At 39.7% G+C, this 15,751-nt stretch overlaps 1 protein-coding gene across 2 annotated transcripts in view; it reads left to right on the forward strand.

The window, feature by feature from the left end:
• LOC111139931 (family with sequence similarity 120C) overlaps positions 1-15,751 on the forward strand; it is a 111,235-nt gene that overhangs the window by 86,442 nt on the left and 9,042 nt on the right. Inside the window, exons 11-12 of one of the 2 annotated variants that reach the window (XM_022492344.1) lie at positions 13,651-13,765; positions 14,149-14,358. In XM_022492344.1, the coding sequence (XP_022348052.1) occupies positions 13,651-13,765; positions 14,149-14,358 (325 nt within the window). The remainder of the gene's footprint in view (positions 1-13,650; positions 13,766-14,148; positions 14,359-15,751) is intronic. The other variant, XM_022492345.1, reaches the window with a different exon arrangement.

Raw genomic sequence — 15,751 nt, forward strand, 5'->3', positions numbered from 1 at the left:
ATGTTTTGGGGGCGCCTGGGTGGCTCAGTGGGTTAAGCCGCTGCCTTCGGCTCAGGTCATGATCCCAGGTCCTGGGTTCAAGCCCCACATCGGGCTTTCTGCTCAGCAGGGAGCCTGCTTCCTCCTCTCTCTCTGCCTGCCTCTCTGCCTACTTGTGATTTCTCTCTGTCAAATAAATAAATAAAATCTTTAAAAAAAAATTATGTTTTTGGTTAAAATGTCCATACTACCCAAAGCAATCTACACATTCAATGCAATCCCTATCAAAATACCAATATTTGCCACAAAACTAGAAGAAATAATACTAAAATTTGTGTGGAACCACAAAGGACCCTGAATAACTAAAGCAATCTTGTGAAAGAAAAAGCTGGAGGTATCGTAATTCCAGATTTAAGATATACTGCAAAGCTGTAGTAATCAAAACAGTATGGTACTGGCCCAAAAATAGACGCAAAGATCAGAGAAATGAAATAGAGACCCCAGAGATAAGCCCGCACTTACATGGTCAATTCATCTGTAACAAAGGAGGCAAGACTATACAATGGGGAAAAAGATAGTCTCTTCAATAAATGGTACTGGGAAAACTGGACCACTTTCTGACGACTTACACAGAAATAAATTCAAAATGGATTAAAGACCTAAATTTGAGTCCTAAAGCCATAAAAATCCTAGAAGAGAGCATAGGCACTAACTTCCTTGACATTGGCCTGGCAACATTTTTCTAGATATGTCTCCTAAGGCAAGAGGAACAAAAACAAAAATAAACTATTAGGACCACACCAAAACAAAAAGATTTTGCACAGTGAAAAAAATCAACAAAAAGACACCCTACTGAATGGGAGAAGATATTTGCAAATGATATATCTGCTAAGCGGTTAATATCCAAAATACATAAAGAACTTCTACAATTCAACACCAGAAAGCAATCCAATTAAAAAATGGACAGAGAGCTTAAATAGACATTTTTCCAAAGACATCCAGATGGCTAACAGACACATGAAAAGATGCTCAACACCACTCACTATTGGGAAATGCAAATCAAAACCATAGTGAGATATCACCTGTCAAATAGCCAAAATCAAAAGTACAGGAAATAACAAGTGTTGATGAGGATGTGAAGAAAAAGGAACCCTGGAGCACTGTAGATGGAAAGTAAATTGGTACAGCCATGTGGAAAACAGTATGGAGGTTCCTGAAAAATTAAAAATAGAAATACCATATGATCCAATAATTCTGCTGTTGGGTATTTACCCATACAAAAATACTAATTCAAAAAGACATAAGCGGGGTGCCTGCGTGGCTCAGTGGGTTAAAGTCTCTGCGTTCGGCTCAGGTCATGATCCCAGGGTCCTGGGATCGAGCCCCACATCAGGCTCTGTGCTACGCTGGGAGCTTGCTTCCCTTCCTCTCTCTCTCTGTGTGCCTCTTTGCCTACTTGTGGTCTCTGTCTATCAAATAAGTAAATAAAATCTTAAAAAAAATTTGCAAAAAGACATAAGCACCCCTGTGTTTATTACAGCATTATTTACAATGGCCAAGATATGGAAGGAACCTAACTGTGCATCAATAGAAGAATGGATAAGAATGGGGTGTGTGTGTGTGTGTGTGTGTGTAATGGAATTTCACACAGCCATACAAAAAGATGAGATTGTGTCAATTGAGACAACATGAAAGGACCTAGAGGGTATTATGATAAGTGAAATAACTCAGACTGAAAAAGACAAATACCATATGATTTCACTTACATGTGGAATCTAAAAAATCAAATGAATTAACCAAACAAAAAGCAGAATCAGACTTATAAATACAGAGAACAATGTGATGGTTGCCAGAGGACAATGGGTGGGGGCTGGGCAAAGTGGGTGAAGGGGAGTGGCAGATAGAGGCTTCCATTTATGGAATGAGTAAGCCATGGGAATAAAAGGCACAGCATAGGGAATATAGTGAGTGATATTTTAATAGCTTTGTATGGTAACAGATGGTAGCTACACTTGTGAGCAGAGCATAATATATAAACTTGGGACATCTGGGTGGCTCAGTCAGTTAAGTATCTGCTTTCAGCTCAGGTCATGATCTCCAGGTCCTGGGATTGAGCCCCTCACTGGGCTTCCTGTTCAGGGGAGAGTCCGGTCCTCTCTCTCTCCCTCCTCCCTCCCTCTCCCTTGGCCCCTCCCTATTGCTCATTCTCTCTCTCACAAATAAAATCATATATATATATATATAAAATGACTGAGTTGTACACCCGAAACTAATGTAACACAACATTGTGTGTCAGCTATACTCAAATGAAAAAAAAAATTTAAGATTTTATTTATTTATTTGACAGAGAGTAGGGAGAGAGAGATAAAGAGCATGCACAAGCTGGGGGAGGGGCAGAGGGAGAGGGAAAAGCAGGATCCCCACTGAGCAAAGAGTTAGATGTGGGACTCGATCCCAGGGTCCTGGGATCATGACCTGAGCCAAAGGTAGACATGTAATCCACTGAGCCACCCAGGCATCCCATCAAATGAATAAAATAAAGAAATAAAGAAAATGAAAGGTAAATGTTTTTGAAAAGTAATTAATGAATGAAGAGTTCTCATAATGTTTATTGAGTGAAAAAAGTAAGATACAGAATTCTATTTATTGAAATAGAGAAAATTGAGATTCGAGATGCTAGGAAGAAGGAAGCCAAAATCATAATCTTAACAGTGGTAATATCTGAATGGTAAGAGTGCAGATTATTTCCGTGTTTATCTTTCATTTCCTTTATACTTTGTTGTTGCCTTTTTCCTATTTTCTGAATGATAATGAACATTTGAAATCAGAATAAAATCATAAATATTACTTAAAATTAAAAGAAGTGAAGTAAATGGGGAAACTACCATATATTAAAGCATATTTAAAACTTAAGTCAGCATGGTACTGGCATAAGAAATAAAAATAGAATAAATAGGGTAGAAACAGATCCTTGTATAAATGAGAATTTAATATATGATATGAGGGCCTCACCAAATAGTAAAGGAAGACTTAGACCATAATTAGTTCAGCTACAAATGGTAACCAGTAGTGCTGCTATGGCAGGCACTCTGCTAAGTGCTTTTCTGTGCATTTTCTCCTTTACTTATTACAACCTTTTGAGATGTAGGTAGTATTATCCCCATTTTAGAGATGAGGAAGAGAACTACAGCCCCTAGAAGCTGAAGAAGCATTTGCCTGATATCACATAGAAAAGAAGTAGAACCTAGATTGGGACCAACTATGTCAGACTCCAAGTATGTATTCTTTGCTACTATGTTCTATGTACATAACATTTATGGCAGAGTGTCTAGAATACAAGAGGCATTTAGTAAATGTTGGTCATATGAGTAACTTATAGTTTGCTGCATATATTGTAATATATAATGTTTGTACGTAGTATGTATAATAACATAGGGCGCCTGGGTGGCTCAGTGGGTTAAGCCTCTGCCTTTGGCTCAGGTCATGGTCTCAGAGTCCTAGGATCGAACCCCACATCGGGCGCTCTGCTTGGTGGGGGGACCTGCTTCCCTCTCTCTCTCTCTGCCTGCCTCTCTGCCTACTTGTGATCTCTCTCTCTGTGAAATAAATAATTTTTTAAAAAAATCTTTATAATAACGTAAATACTACTAAGAGTAATCAAGCTGTCTTGTCATGGGGAATTAGTAATCCTGTGATTTTTTTCCAGAATAAATCCCCAATGGAATCATATGATTTAAAAAATAACACATGATGAGCATCACCAAATATTGGTTGATTTAATAATTACTGTTTCCTCTTGTCTCATTCACTCTCTTTGGACACTGTCCTCTCTTTCGTGTAATTCATTCAAGGCTGGATGATTAGCAGCATTGGCCAAAAGATGGAGCTAGTGTTTCCTTATGAATATCCTGCTGTAGACTCATATTTCCAGCAAACATTTTTTTAATGTTTTAATTTTTTTTTATAAACATATACTGTATTACTAGCCCCAGGGGTACAGGTCTGTGAATCGCCAGGTTTACACACTTCACAGCACTCATCATAAGACATACCCTCCCCAATGTCCATAACCCCACTACCTTCTCCCTGCCTCCCCTCCCCCCAGTCACCCTCAGTTTGTTTTGTGACAGTAAGAGTCTCTTATGGTTTATCTTCCTCCCGATCCCATCTTGTTTCATTTATTCTTTTCCTACCCCCCCCCAGACCCCCCACGTTGCATCTCCACTTCCTCATATCAGGGAGAGCATATGATAGTTGTCTTTCTCTGATTGACTTATTTTGCTAAGCATAATACCCTCTGGTTCCATCCACGTTGTCGCAATGGCAAGATTTCATTTCCTTTGATGGCTGCATAGTATTCCATTGTATATATATACCACATCATCTTTATCCATTCATCTGTTGTTGGACATCTAGGTTCTTTCCATAGTTTGGCTATTGTGAACATTGCTGCTATAAACATTCGGGTGCACGTGCCCCTTCGGATCACTACATTTGTATCTTTAGGGTAAATAACCAGTAGTGCAATTGCTGGGTCAAAAGGTAGCTCTATTTTCAACATTTTGAGGAACCTCCATGCTGTTTTCCAGAGTGGTTGCACCAGCTTGGATTCCCACCAACAGTGTAGGAGGGTTCCCCTTTCTCCACATCCTCACCAGCATCTGTCATTTCCTGACTTGTTAATTTTAGCCATTCTGACTGGTGTGAGGTGGTATCTCATTGTGGTTTTGATTTGTATTTCCCTGATGCTGAGCGATGTGGAGCACTTTTTCATGTGTCTGTTGGCCATCTGGATGTCTTCTTTGCAGAAATGTCTGTTCATGTCCTCTGCCCATTTCTTGATTGGATTATTTGTTCTTTGGGTGTTTACTTTGTAGTTTTCTGAGTATAGATTCTTTGCTTCTTTGGTTAGGTTTATTCCTAGGTATCTTATGGTTTTGGGTGCAATTATAAATGGAATTGACTTCTTAATTTCTCTTTCTTCTGTCTTGTTGTTGGTTTAAAGAAATGCAACTGATTTATGTGCACTGATTTTATATCCTGACACTTTACTGAATTCCTATACAAGTTCTAGCAGATTTGGAGTGGAATCTTTTGGGTTTTCCACATAGAGTATCATATCATCTGCAAAGAGTGATAGTTTGACTTCTTTACTGATTTGGATGCCTTTAATTTCTTTTTGTTGTCTGATGGCTGAGGCTAGGACTTCTAGTACTATGTTGAATAGCAGTGGTGATAGTGGACATCCCTGCTGTGTTCCTGACCTTAGCGGAAAAGCTCTCAGTTTTTCTCCATTGAGAATGCTATTTGCTGTGGGTTTTTCATAGATGGCTTTGATGATATTGAGGTATGTGCCTTCTATCCCTACACTTTCAAGAGTTTTGATCAGGAAGGGATGCTGTACTTTGTCAAATGCTTTTTCAGCATCTATTGAGAGTATCATATGGTTCTTGTTCTTTCTTTTATTAACGTATTGTATCACATTGATTGATTTGCAGATGTTGAACCAACCTTGCAGCCTTGGAATAAATCCCACTTGGTCGTGGTTAATAATCTTTTTAATATACTGTTGGATCCTATTGGCTAGTATTTTGGTGAGAATTTTCGCATCTGTGTTCATCAAGGATATTGGTCTGTAATTCTCTTTTTTTGATGGGGTCTTTGTCTGGTTTTTGGGATCAGGGTGATGCTGGCCTCATAAAATGAGTTTGGAAATTTTCCTTCTATTTCTATTTTTTGGAACAGTTTCAGGAGAATAGGGATTAACTCTTCTTTAAATGTTTGGTAGAATTCCCCCTGGGAAGCCATCTGGCCTGGGCTTTTGTTCATTTGGAGATTTTTGATGACTGTTTCAATCTCCTTACTGGTTATGGGTCTGTTCAGGTTTTCTGTTTCTTCCTGGTTCACTTGTGGTAGTTTATATGTCTCTAGGAATCCATCCATTTCTTCCAGATTGTCAAATTTGTTGTTGTAGAGTTCCTCATAATATGTTCTTAAAATTGTTTGTATTTCTTTGGTGGTGGTTGTGATCTCTCCTCTTTCATTCATGATTTTATTTATTTGGGTCCTTTCTCTTCTCTTTTTGATAAGTCTGGCCAGGGGTTTATCAATCTTATTAATTCTTTCAAAAAGCCAACTCCTAGTTTCATTGATTTATTCTGTTTTTTGTTTTTTTTTTGTTTGTTTGTTTCTACTTCATTGATTTCTACTCTGATCTTTATTATTTCTCTTCTCATGCTGGGTTTAGTTTGTTGTTGTTGTTGTTGTTGTTGTTCTTTCTCCAACTCCTTTAGGTATAGGGTTAGGTTGTGTATTTGAGACCTTTCTTGTTTCTTGAGAAAGGCTTGTATCACTATGTATTTTCCTCTCAGGACTGCTTTTGCTGTGTCCCACAGATTTTGAACCGTTGTGTTTTCATTATCATTTGTTTCCATGAATTTTTAAAATTCTTCTTTAATTTCCTGGTTGACCCATTCATTCTTTAGAAGGATGCTGTTTAGTCTCCATGTATTTGGGTTCTTTCCAAATTTCTTCTTGTGATTGAGTTCTAGCTTCAGAGCATTGTGGTCTGAAATATGCAGGGAATGATCCCAATCTTTTGATACCGGTGGAGACCTGATTTATGACCCAGGATGTGATCTATTCTGGAGAATGTTCCATGTGCACTAGAGAAGAATGTGTATTCTGTTGCTTTGGGACGGAATGTTCTGAATATATCTGTGATGTCCATCTGGTCCAGTGAGTCATTTAAGGCCTTTATTTCCTTGTTGATCTTTTGTTTGGATGATCTGTCCATTTCAGTGAGGGGAGTGTTAAAGTCCCCTACTATTATTGTATTATTGTCAATGTGTTTCTTTGCTTTTGTTATTAATTGGTTTATATAGTTGGCTGCTCCTATGTTAGGGGCATAGATACTTAAAATTGTTAGATCTTCTTGTTGGACAGACCCTTTGAGTATGATATAGTGTCCTTCCTCATCTCTTATTATAGTCTTTGGCTTAAAATCTAATTGATCTGATATAAACAGTGCCACCCCAGCTTTCTTTTGATATCCATTAGCATGGTAAATTGTTTTCCATACCCTTACCTGAAATCTAGAGGTGTCTTTGGGTCTAAAATGAGTTTCTTGTAGGCAGCATATTGATGGGTTTTGGTTTTTTATCCATTCTGATACCCTGTGTCTTTTGATTGGGGCATTTAGCCCATTTACATTCAGGGTAACTATTGAGAGATATGAATTTAGTGCCATTGTATTGCCTGTAAGGTGACTGTTACTGTATATTGTCTCTGTTCCTTTCTGGTCTACTACTTTTAGGGTGTCTCTTTGCTTAGAGGACCCCTTCCAATATTTCCTGTAGAGCTGGTTTGGTGTTTGCAAATTCTTTCAGTTTTTGTTTGTCCTGGAAGCTTTTTATCTCTCCCTCTGTTTTCAATGATAGCCTAGCTGGATATAGTATTCTTGGCTGCATGTTTTTCTCATTTAGTGCTCTGAATATATCATGCCAGTTCTTTCTGGCCTGCCAGGTCTCTGTGGATAAGTCTTCTGCCAATCTAATATTTTTACCATTGTATGTTACAGACTTCTTTTCCCGGGCTGCTTTCAGTATTTTCTCTTTGTCATTAAGACTTGTAAATTTTACTATTAGATGATGGGGTGTAGACCTGTTCTTATTGATTTTGAGGGGGGTTCTCTACACCTCCTGGATTTTGATGCTTGTTCCCTTTGCTATATTAGGGAAATTCTCTACAATAATTCTCTCCAATATACTTTCTGCTCCCCTCTCTCTTCTTCTGGAATCCCAATTATTCTAATATTGTTTCTTCTTATGGTATCACTTATCTCTCAAATTCTCCCCTCGTTGTCCAGTAGTTGTTTGTCTCTCTTTTGCTCAGCTTCTTTATTTTATTCTCTATTATTTGGTCTTCTATATCACGAATTATCTCTTTTGCCTCATTTATCCTAGCAGTAAGAGCCTCCATTTTTTATTGTACCCCATTAATAGCTTTTTTTAAATTTCAACTTGGTTAGATTTTAGTTCTTTTATTTCTCCAGAATGGGCTTTTATTTCTCACGAGAGAGTTTCTCTAATATCTTCCATGCCTTTTGTGAGCCCGGCTAGAACCTTGAGAATGGTCATTCTGAAATCTAGATCTGACATATTACCCATGTCTGTATTGATTAGGTCCCTAGCCTTCGGTATTGCCTCTTGTTCTTTTTTTTTCTTTTTTGTGGTGAGTTTTTCTGCCTTGTCATTTTGTCCAGATAAGAATATATGAAGGAGAAAATAACGTACTAAGAGGGTGGCAAAGACCCCAGGAAAATGTGCTTTAACCAAATCTGAAGAGACCCCGAATTGTGGGGGGGGGGGGGAGAAAAGGGTAAAAAAGAAGTTCAGAAAAAAAAATTTTAAAAAGAAAACAAATAAAAAATATAAAAAAGAAAATATTTTAGACTGGTGCCTAGAACAGGGTCACCCACTTAATTTGGGGAGTATTTTGGTCTCTTAGAAGAAACTACCTCCCAAAATTTTAAAGAATGAAAAACGTATGTAAAGGTAAACACAATGAACGGATGGAATATGACTATAAAGATGAAAAAAAATTTTTTTTAATTTCTAAAAAAAGGAGTTGATAGGGTAAGTTGGTTGGGAGAACAAAGAAAAAGAAGGTGGAGAGAATTTGCTCAGGCTGGAGACTAGAAGAAGCCCGGTCCTAGATTTAGGGTGTATTTTGATCTATTAGAAGAAGTTGTACCCCAAATTTTTTAGAAGAAAAATCCCTATGTGTATACAAAAAATAAAGTTAGATACAATGAAGGATAAAATCTGACTATAATAATGAAGGTTCAAAAAAGATTTTTTTTAAATGAAAGGTATTGTTAAGATAAACTAGTTAAAAAACGTTAAAAGAGGAAAGGGTAATAGTTTAAAAAAATTTAGCAGAAGAAAAAAATAAAATTAAAAATATTAATTAACTTTGCAAGACTAAAGCATCATGGGGAGAAAGCCATGAATTCCATGCTTTGTTTTCTCCTCCTCTGGAATTCCGCTGTTCTCCTTGGTAAGTGAACTTGATCTTGGCTGAATTTCTTGTTGATCTTCTGGGGGAGGGGCCTGTTGTAGTGATTCTCAAGTGCCTTTGCCCGAGGCAGAATTGCACCTCCTTTACCAGGCCTCGCTAAGTAATCCCCTCGGGTTCGCTTTTGGGAGCTTTTGTTCCCTGAACGCTTTCCTTTCCATAGAGTTCCAGAGGACAGGAATGAAAATGGTGGCCTCCCAATCCCTGGCCCAGAGGAGCCAAGATCTCCGGCCCCCACTCCTCAGTGTGCCCTCAGAGAAAAATGCTCAATCACTCCTGTCTTCCCGGCCTCCAGCTGTGCTCCAAGCTCACCCAGCCTGCGACCAAGCATCTCTGTCTCTGGCACACAGCTCCGCCTGGAGTCTCCGAACCCCGCAGATCCCTGAGCTCTTCCAGGGGGGTTCTCCCTGGATCTTGTGGGGACCCCACTCACAGAGCAGTGACTTTTGCCATGGATTATGGTTGAAGGTGACCCCGAGCTGAGAGCTCACTCCTCGGCTCTGTCTCTGTAGCCAGCTTCCCTGTTCTAATACCTGCGAGCTCTGGAACACTCAGACACCCCCGATCCTTCTGTGACCCCACGGGACCTGAAGCCATGCTGTCCCCTCGTGGGCTTCACCCCGGTTTAGCCTCTGGAGCGATGTCCCTCAGTGGAACGGACTTTCAAATGTTCTGATTTTGTGCTCCGTTGCTCTGCCGCTTGCTGGGAGCCGGCCCCTCTCCCCACAGTCTATCTTCCCATTGCTTTGGATTCACTTCTCTGGTGGACCTACCTTTCAGAAAGTCGTCGATTTTCTGTCTCTAGAATTATTGCTCTTCTTCTCTTCGATCTCCTATTGGATTTGTAGGTGTTTGGAATGGTTTCATAAGCTATCTAGCTCATCTCTTGCTACCTGATGTCCTCTCAGCCTGCTACTTCTCCGCCATCTTGACTCCTCCCCCTCAGCAAACATTTTTTGCACATCCATTCTGCCATGCATCATGCTAGAGTTAGAGAAATGTGAAAAAATGCAAATTAACGTTAACAAGTATAAACCAAGCCAACCAAAAATCTCACATCCTTAGGAAATTAAATGTTCTCTTCTCTGTGAGGCCGCCTCTGATTCTCCCGGGTGAATTTAGTCACTCTTTCCTAAGAGCACCCAAAACAACCTGTTCAACTTGTAAAGTCACATCCCTCTCATTGTATTTGTCTTTCAGTGAGCCTGCCTGTTTCCCACACTTGACTTCTTTAGGAGCTCCTTTAGGTCAGTTTTTCTTTCATAGTAGTCAGGATATGACTGGTACAATTTGCCTTTGGAGGATTTTTGTGGAGGTTTTTTGGTTTGGCGCTTTTTTTTTTCCATGACCTGGTTGATGCATTCAGTCAGTGCCCTAATAAATATTTACCGATACCTACTCTATGCCATGTACTATGTTATATAGTATATAATAAATATGAATAAGAAAGAAGACAATAGACAAGGCCAAACGGACAAGGTCCTAGATCTCATGAGATCTCACATGGCCACTTGAAAGACATATGTTTTCTTTGTACAAAATCAACCAAGCATTTGAACCTTATTTATTGTATTGCTCAAATCTTCTGTGATTTTAAATGTATTTCAGGCGCATTTTACATATTGAAGCTTAATGGTAGTATGCTAAAGTCTCCCACTATAATTGCATTTCTGTTCATTTTCTTCTATTTTTGCTTCACATTTTGCCAACAAAATCAGATGGAAAGATTAAAAATAAAAGAATGGGCAAAGGTAAATCAATGAAGTATAAATCAAAAGAAAGAAACGGTATTAGTAAATAAAATAGTTCCCAAGGCAAAAAAAAAAAAAACAAAACACTGACAAAGGAAAGTATTTTATATTGAGAGAAGATAAAAGCTCTGAATTGTGTGCACTGTATAATATAGCATCAAAAAGTGTAAAATAGGGGTGCTTGCATGGTTCAATCAGTTAAGCATCTGCCTTAGGCTCAAGTCATGATCCCAGGGTCCTGGGATCAAGGCCCATGCTGGGCTCCCTGCTTAGCAGGGAGTGTGCTTCTCCCTCTTCCTCTGCTCCTCCCTGACCTTGTGCTCACTCTTTCTCATAAATGAATAAAATCTTTTTTTTAAAGATTAGATTATAAGCTATAAATACATTTTCTAAAGGGAGAATGTGTGGACAGGGAAGATGGTAGAAATTGTTCTTTATTTGTGGCCCAGGAGGATACCTCCTGGAAAGCCCAGTCATTTAGAACTTCGTTTGTAAAGAAGCAACAGAACTTGTTGGCATGTCCTGTAGTCCCAGAAATACCCTTGAGTTCAGGGAAATGACAGTTGGGCTTGAAGAAAGAGTAGTGGCAGGAGGACTATCTGTGCTGTTGTGATCGTTCTGGGTGAGGAAACAGCAGGTTAGAGATTCAAAGGCGGGGTGCCTGGCTGCAGAGCCCAGGCTCTTTCCAGGGCACCATACTGCCTCCTAGTAGTAGTAATGGGATCAGAGTCCCCAGGAATTCATTCCATGTGCCACTCAGAAGAGACCAGCCTTTGCTTTAAATGCCAGCTTTCTCACACAGCTCCAATAAATGTGAATCATCATTGTCTTGTGGGTCTTCAGGAAGCTATGGACAAAGACATAGATGTATTTTTTTTTCGTCTTTCTCTTCCTCTTTCTGCATTTTCTGTGCTTAGAACATTAAAACATACTCAATTCATGAAGTTCGGGTCAAATACTCATCAATGAGTCCTTACTGCTTTTAATTAGTGAATTTCCTGTCTTAGGGAATGGCCCCATCATCTAGCCATCTGCCCAAGCCAGAATTCTATGAATCTTAGACTCCTCTTTTTTTCTTTACCCCCTTTCCATAACATGCGTGACCAAATCCTATGGATTTATCTCCTTATGTTCTTGTGTTCGTCCCCTGGTCCTCTCCATCCCCGGGCCAGTGCTTTTGTTCATAACTCTTCGGCCACAGGTTGCTACAGTTGCCTCCCAACTGGTACCCATGCCTCTTGTCTCTTGCCCTATGAGCCAGTCACTATCACTGTCCTGCTGATAATCCTTAAGTGTCTTCTTACATTTTCAGAACCAAGGTCCAAATTCCTTAATTCTGTTTTTTGAGACACTTCATGATCCCGCCTTTTTTTTTTTTAGTTTTATTGAGAAAAAATTGATACACATCACTGTATAAGTTTAAGGAGTACAAGCATGATGGTTTCATTTACATGTATTGTGAAATGATTACCACAATAGGTTTAGTTCACATCCATCATCTCCTATAGATACAAAGAAAAAGAAAAAATTCCTCTTGCTGATGAGAGTTCTTAGGAGCTACTGTCTTAACTTTCCTATATACCACACAGCAGTGTTAGCTATAGTCATCATGTACCTTATCTCTAGTACTCATTTATCTTATAACTGGAAGTTTGTACCTTCTGACTACCTTCCCTCAACCCATCCTTCCCCCAGCATCCCCTCACCTTTGGTAACCACAACTCTGATCTTTTTTTCTAGGAGTTCAGTATTTTTAAGATTTCACATATAAGTGAAATTATACACTATTTGTCTTTCTCTGTCTGACTTATTTCACTTAGCATAACACCTTCAAGTTTCCTCCATATTATTGCTAATGGTAGGATTTCTTCATTTTTTATGGTCGAATAATATTCTGTTATATTTGCATATATTACCACAACTACTTTATCCACTCATCCATCAGTGGTCACCTAGGTAATTTCCATGTCTTGGCTATTATAAACAATGCTGCAGTGAACATGGAGGTTGCATATTTCTTTTTGAGTTAGAGTTTTCATTTCTTCTGGACATATTCCCAGAGGTGGGATTGCTCAATTATATGGTAGTTCTATTCTTAATTATTTGAGGAACCTCCATTCTGGTTTCCATAGTCTGGCCTACTTTCTTTTTTTTTTAAAGATTTTATTTATTTATTTGACAGACAGAGATCACAAGCAGGCAGAGAGGCAGGCAGAGAGAGAGAGAGGAGGAAGCAGGCTCCCCGCTGAGCAGAGAGCCTGATGCGGGGCTCGATCTCAGGACCCTGAGATCATGACCTGAGCCAAAGGCAGAGGCTTTCACCCACTGAGCCACCCAGGCGCCCCGTCTGGCCTACTTTCTAATCCTGCCTTCTGTCACTGCAAAGCTGCTAAGCTCCAGCATTATGGAACCTGCTGTATCATCCTGAACTCCACAACTCTGTGCCTTCACGTGTACTATTTGCTCAACCTAGGACATCCTTTCTCCCCCTTTTGTTTTACTTATTTCCACAGGCCCTTTGAAACCCAGCTCCTACTGACTTTTTTTCAGGATGCCCTCTCTCACTTTTCCAGCCTTGCTGTCTTCTGTGCTCGTGTAGCACTCTGGAAATTCTTCTATCTTGGTACTTAACACTCTCCTGTCATTGTTGATGAATGTGCCTATCTCCTCTACCACCCAGACTGCAAGCAACCAGAGGCAGAGATGCTTTTACTTTATTCTTTTGGAATTGCCAGAACCTAGCCTGGAGTCTGGTCCATGATAGGTTCTTAGCTTAGTAAAAATGTTTATGAAATGAACAAATGAGCTTTTGTGGCTCAATAATGATGCTTTTATTTTCTAGGTACATGGTTCAGTGGCCTGGTGGCCGAATCCTGCATCGCCATGAGCTTGACACTTTCCTTGCTCAGGCAGTATCTACCCAGCTTTATGAACCCGATCAGCTTCAAGAACTCAAGGTGATTTGATCTTCCCTCACTTAAATTCTTTCTTCTATGAGCTCACAGCTTTCCTTTTGGTGTTTCCTCATCAGCTTCAGGTGTTCTTTTTTGTCTTTAATTTTTAAATTTTTTCATAATTTGACAGGCCAAAAAAAGGTATCTCAAGGTGGTGTCTTTTTAAAGTTTTAAAGTTGATGTCTTTTGGGGGGGGGAGGGTAATGAGTGTCTTTCAAACTCTCCTGGAATGACATGGATCGAAGCTACTAGTGAACTCAGATGTCTGTAATTAAAAGCCAACATGTTCAAATTTAACTAGAATAATCAACACAATGGGGACAAGAGTAAATGTAACCAATAACAATAAGTTTTTAATAGTAGTTTTTCCTCTGTGGTGGTTTCAGATTGAGAAACTGGATGCCCGAGGGATCCAGCTTGCTGCCCTCTTCATGAGTGGGGTCGACACAGCTCTGTTTGCTAATGATGCCTGTGGCCAGCCAGTCCCATGGGAGCACTGCTGCCCCTGGATTTACTTCGATGGCAAGCTGTTCCAGAGCAAGTTAATTAAAGCGGGCCGAGAGCGAGTATCCTTGCTTGAGCTCTGCGATGGCCAGGTACCAGCAAGTTGGGCAGCTGCTAAGGGCCATCTCTGATCTGCCATGGGGATAAATTGGCAGAGGGTGGAAGGGAGCACAGACATTAGAGGGGGAGGTAGGAAAAGTGGGAGAATGTATCTGCCATTAATCGCACTTGGTCAAGGATCAGCCCAAATGCCCAGAGTCTGATATGTACATGCTCTAAAATCGTATGTTGGAAAGTATTTTTTATGAACTTCAAATTTTCATAATATTTTCTTACTGAATATTTCTTGCCCATGGAATACTCAGATACACTATATGCCTTTCCTGAAATTCTTAGAATTTCATTTCCCTTATTTGCAAAATACAAAAAAAAAAACCTGTTATATACTTTTGCAAGTGATGATATCTTTTTTTAAATTTTTATTTATTTTTTAATTTCTTTTCAGTGTCCCAGAACTCATTGTTTATGCACCACACCCAGTGCTCCATGCAATACGTGCCCTCCATAATACGCACCACCAGGCTCACCCAACCTCCCAACCCCAACTCCTCCAAAACCCTCAGATTGTTTTTCAGAGTCAACAGTCTCTCATGGTTCATCTCCCCCTCCAATTTCCCCCAACTCCCTCTTTTATAAAGGAACTATGTTTGGAACTAGAAGAGGGTGGTAAAGTAGATGACAGAGTAGAAGCAGGGGATTTTTTACAGTGAAACCTTAGGAAAGATGAGGAAAGGCACCCTTTCTTTATCTGTTTGGGTGGAATGAGCTGAGGGACTAGAACAGGAGTCGTCAAACTACCTCAAAATGCAAAACTTGGAATTTTTATTCCAGTCAAGTTTTACTGGAACACAGCCACATTCATTCATTTATGTATTGTCTACAACTGCTTTCCCCCAACAATAGCAGAGTTGTATAGTTGTGACAGAGACAGTTTGGCCTGCAGATCCTATCTGGCCCTTTTCAGAACTGGTTTGCTGACCTCTGGCCTAGAGGCATGGACTAATCCTAGACAGAGGTCATGGTCTCTGATCCTGGGTATGGAGGAAAAGGTTAAAAAGCTTGGCATATGTCAGGTTTTATTCTCTCTCATTCATCTAATTCTGTTATCTTCCCCTTAAAAAATAACCTAGCGTATTTCTGGTTGTGTGATAGACCATCGGTAAATATTTATGGTTATATTTGTCTTCCTTGACCTAGTCACTGTGCCTCAACAAGCCCTTGGTCAGAGCTAATATGATCATTTGGTGTCATGTAAAAAGTGCCAGGCAGGTTTTCCTGCGTATGGCTCCTTGAGCCATTTAGCCCAGGCCTCAGTTCTCTTAATGGCAATGGATTCGTGAAACTCTAACTAGAATGCCCAGTACATAGAAATTAAAAAATGGCAGCTTTGGGGGTGCCTATGTGGCACAGTTGGTTTAATCTGAC

Source organism: Enhydra lutris, unplaced genomic scaffold (genome assembly GCF_002288905.1).
Source record: "Enhydra lutris kenyoni isolate GAN:26980312 unplaced genomic scaffold, ASM228890v2 scaffoldscaffold125, whole genome shotgun sequence".
NCBI classification, from domain to species: Eukaryota; Metazoa; Chordata; class Mammalia; order Carnivora; family Mustelidae; genus Enhydra; species Enhydra lutris.